This window comes from Marmota marmota, unplaced genomic scaffold (genome assembly GCF_001458135.2).
Source record: "Marmota marmota marmota unplaced genomic scaffold, marMar, whole genome shotgun sequence".
In the NCBI taxonomy this organism is placed as follows: domain Eukaryota; kingdom Metazoa; phylum Chordata; class Mammalia; order Rodentia; family Sciuridae; genus Marmota; species Marmota marmota.
The window spans coordinates 12,721,043-12,725,515 of record NW_026000075.1 but is presented as its reverse complement, the minus strand read 5'-3'; the positions used below and the strand labels follow the sequence as shown (position 1 = coordinate 12,725,515).

General features: G+C 46.1%; 1 protein-coding gene and 1 long non-coding RNA gene across 15 annotated transcripts in view; one reads left to right on the top strand and one right to left on the bottom strand.

The window, feature by feature from the left end:
* The window catches only part of Mecom (MDS1 and EVI1 complex locus), a 544,822-nt gene extending 544,248 nt beyond the window's left edge, over window positions 1–574 (bottom strand). For 6 of the 14 annotated variants that reach the window (XM_048814329.1, XM_048814333.1, XM_048814344.1 and 3 more), the window contains exon 1: window positions 172–548. In XM_048814329.1, coding sequence (XP_048670286.1) covers window positions 172–208 — 37 coding nt within the window. In that variant the 5' untranslated portion in view covers window positions 209–548. Of the gene's footprint in view, window positions 1–171 lie in introns of all 14 variants that reach the window. The other 8 variants (XM_048814331.1, XM_048814335.1, XM_048814332.1 and 5 more) reach the window with 4 other exon arrangements.
* LOC125620065 lies at window positions 7–1,609 on the top strand. Its single transcript, XR_007351653.1, has 2 exons — window positions 7–233; window positions 1,153–1,609. It is a non-coding gene; the product is annotated as an uncharacterized LOC125620065 (long non-coding RNA).
* The last annotated feature ends 2,864 nt before the right edge of the window (window positions 1,610–4,473 follow it).

Here is a 4,473-nt window from a genome sequence, read left to right as displayed (position 1 = left end):
CTGGGCGCGGAGACTGGAACCGGCAGGTTGCTGGGGCTGCATTACGCCTGCCCTCCACCCGGGGCCCGGGCGCAAGAGGCAGCTCGCGCTCCCTCCCGGAGTGCTGGAGACAGATATGCAAGATGGCAGAGGAGGGGGGAAAAGCCAATAGAAAAGGGATATTGCACCTACTTGTGGCCAGTTTCCTTGCCCTGCCTTTGGATCTCATGCTGTGCCCAGTCCTGCAGCCGCTGGTGTGTGGTTGGGTTTTTTTTTTCTTGGATCTTTTCCTTCTTTTGCTCTCCCTCTCGCTCCCTCCCTCTCTCCTCTCCTCTCCTCTTCTCTCTCTCTCTCTCTCTCACACACACACACACACACACACACACTCACACACACACTTCCACACACACTCACTCTGTCTTTCCCTCTTTCACTCTCTCTCCCTCCCTCTCTCCCTTTCTCTCAATCCACACTCGCTATCTCTCTAGCATTGTCAGTTTGGGCACCTTCGCACATGCGCGCTAGACGCCCCTCCAACATCTCAGCGCCGCCAAAAAAAGTTTGGAGCGATTTATCACTTTGATTTGGAGATCTTGTCAGATGGCAATCGCTGAGGAGGCGGAGAAAGGAGCCACGGGGAGGGCGGCTGGGGGCGGGGAGCGAGCGCAGGGAGCTAGAGGGGAGCAGACACCTCGCCCCCCCCAAAAAAAAAAAAAGGAATGAAAAGGCTTGAAAGGCTTGGACCGAGGATTGATTCCGTGGGGGCAGGGGATTGATTCTGTGTTGGAAATCACCAAAAAGCCTATGTTAACTATTAGTACTGTTTTTCCCATAATAAGTTGCAGAAAATTTTATATACTGTCCATGGAAAAAGTAAGCAGTAGAGGGGGAAAAAAACTTCTAAATAAATCTTTTCTCTACTAAAGAACTATAAGAAGGACTGGACCATCGGCGAACGATCCAAGAGGAAGTAAGAATCATCCTGAACTTGAGAAATCTGCTGCGGCTGCTACTGTTACCGAAGCTATTGCGGCTTCCGCTTTCAGAGTTGGAAGCAGAATAAATAACTGTTTCTTTTTCAATTTTAGGTGTAATTCTAATGCTTGCTGCTATCCTACGAAGATTTCAGTAGTCTATTGCCATCAAGTAATAACGATCATCCTTGATTCCCAGGTCCAGGCTGGCGCGGGCATTTGACATCCAAGACCTCCTGCCTTCCCTAAGGTCGGCTGTCACCTTCCGGCCTCCCCTCGCTGCCCCCCGTCGCCTCCCTCTGCGGCTCAGCCTGCCTACCATTTTCACTCACTCACTCAAACCTACAACCTCTGGGGTCACAAGAAGGAGGAAGAGAGGGGAAATTCCATACACTCCTTAAAAAATACATTGTTGAAATTCGCATTAATTATAGGATTTACCACTGAAGTGGGCATGCAAAAATGGGGAACTCCTAAAGGGGCTAGGTATGTTCAAGGTATGAATCAATCCTAACTCCATAGATTTTCTCTTGGTACAACCTCCTTGCATTAAACAGTTTTGTTCAATACCTTCCATGTGCTATTTATGTCCCCATTAATATCTGTTGCAAATCCTGCCAGACACAATAAAAGAAAATTACAATCTTTTCAGTCTCTGTGCTGCAACAATACATCCTTGATGCTCAACTTAAAGGAGAGGGAAAAGAAAAGCAGGTCCTAAGGCATGGGTCTGGAAAGACAGAGGAAGAAAAGTGGGATTGTTGAGAATGCTCAGCTGCACCTGTTGGTATTTATTGTCAAGACTAGGACTGAGGGTGTGAGAGACAAATAGCTATGTTCAACTCCAAGGGGATTCAATGTCCAAGAGAATCAAAGTTGAAAGGATTCTCCCTGACTAAAAGATGCCCACCATTTTTCTTTCTCCAGAGCTGTGTAATTCCAGAGGCATTTGGCAATAAGATACAAGTCCCTGTAGAAACAAGCTACAGGTCCCAAGAGAGACACAGATGTGTAACCTTGAAATGTGAGGAAGGGAAGGGGTTTACGGTAAAAGAGGGAATTTTCACAGAGCATGAGTGGAACAACTTCCAAAAGAGAAGGCTCTGGTGCCCACACACATGCGTACCAGGAAACACTGTCATCTCCATCAAAGAGACACCAGGGTGGGTTTTTTTTGTTTGTTTGTTTGCTTGCTTGTTTATTTTTGTTTTTCCATATCTACAGTTTCATTGCCTTTTACAAGCACCAGGCAACTCCAATATTCTCTGAGTGTGGGTGCCTCCATCCCCAGGTCTACAGTTCTAACTATCACCACCCCAGATGTGAATCTGCCAGTCCCTCCCAGTTTCCATGGAAAAGTCTTTCTTCTGACCAGTACATGTCCTCAAAAGAAAAAGAGAAATGAAGCTTGAAAGTCTGAAAAGGAGAAAAATCTTTAGAGGAACACACTAGGCTAGCTAATGACAAGTTCTGACAGTTGCTTCTAGTCAGTTGTGAGAGGGTCTAGGGAGCATCGCCTAGGCCAGAGCACAAGAGGAACTATCAAGATCCTCTAGAACCTAAAGGATCTTGGGCTCACCAGGAAAGAGGCCAAAGATGGCCTTGGCACCCAGGAAGTGCAGATTGCTCTGGACCAGAGAAAGTTCTGCCTGGGACATTTCATCTCACCTTCTCACCCTACAAAGTTTTCAAAAAAGGAGTTGACCTCTTCCCTTCACATCTCCCGTTAATTCCATCCACCTCATCCCCAGGGATCTGTCTATATCTGGGTTCTCTTGGGAGGCAAAGAGGAGAACCCGGGAAATTTTCTAGGAAAGGAAGGGACCATTGTTACCAATCCTGCGATTAGATACAAGACCCACACGTGAAGCTGGACTTGTTTCTGCTGAGAAATTAGAAACCACGTGGCGGGCTAGGGGGTGGGGTGGTTTATGTGAAGGGAACAGGTTGGGAGGTGGAAAACAAGAAAAGCAAATCAGTCTCTGAACCCCCAAATGCAAGGGTCCCAGTCTTTTAAAACTTTTCTAGAATAGCGTGGGGGCGGGGCAGTAAGACGCGGTTTGAGCACCCTCCCTTCTGGTTTTAAACTCCTTGGGATAGCAATCGATTCAGTTCAGGGGCCTTTCTCCCTAATCTTCCCAAGAGTTTCGGGACACAAGCGTTTCCGACCTCATTTAACTGAAATAATAAACACAAAGTCTTGTGCGTCCCCAGGCCAAGGCGTTGTGAAAAGACAAGACATTATTCTTTTTTAAAAAATAATAAAAATATTCACAATGCCATCGCTTCTTTTTATTTTCGAACCTGAAAGCTGGATTTCTTGTCCTTCTCCTATCCCCTCTCTTTCTTTCTTTCTCCGTCACTTGTTTTGTACCCTAAATGTGCGTTAATAAAAGAGCTAAGTTGCTAGTTCAAGTGTGTTTAACCTGGTGAAGCAAACGCTCAGCAGCAGCCGGCAGCGCACACCGCCTGCTGCGCCGCAGCCCAGGCGCGCCTGTCCCAACGGGTTCCCATTCCCAAGTGCCTGGACCCCGTCAGTTCCACCTGTCCCAAGTCCCATCCGTGAGACCAGAGCAGGTGACTTTCTGTTTTGGCCCCTGGAATTCCGGACAACCTGTGACCGGACGTCTAAGCTGTCCCTGGCCCAACAGGAAAAAAAAAAAAAAGGCCTCCAACAAGTTGGCCAAGCTACCTTCGCTGCCCACTCCCCACCTGCCAACTTTTCCTTCTCCTTCTGGAATTCGTTTCATTGGGAGACAGTGGCGTGGGTCCTAACGTTTTCTCCCACGGAAGCGGGCATCCTGGAAGCAGTGCCTCCTTGGAAAGTTGATGAGTTTATGTCTGTTTGGGTTTGCTTTTTTTTTTTGTTTCAGTTTTTGGGTTTTTTTTTTTTTTAAACAAATGCAGGAAAAACGAGAGAGGAGTTAGGACTGAAGATGGGTCATCGAAGAGGAAGACACAGCCGAGTATACCCCCCTTATCCTACTGCTTAATTAATGCTAGAAATGGCAAAGAACGAATTTTTCAATACATTACACACTAGAAAAATTTTCTTTCCTCGTATCATAATTGAGCTAGCCTCATAGTATCTTTGGAAGAAAGTTTAAATTCTTTATGGAGGTATTTCTTGGCCTATTGTCTTTGTGCAGTGAACTTTACATTGTGCTATTGAATCGCAACCTATATTCTTCTAGCTACCAGCAAGATTAATTTAATCATTGTAATGCAATTATTAATACTGTTTACCCAACGCTGGGTTTCAGGTTGGCTGTTAAGAAATTAAACTCTCGCTGGGTGACCAGAGCTAGGCAGGGGTTTCTTCATGTTGAAATGAAACAGTCCTCTTTATTTAGTCTCAGAGCTCCAGCTTTCGGCCACGGGCTCAATTAGCCAAAATGGAAACAATTTTCATTCATTGCAATAACTCACTGTTCTGGAGATCGCTTTCAAAATATACACTTTATTATTATACGCTGACCTTGGTGGCGTGGAGTGGCAATAAAAGAAAGAGGCAGGGAGA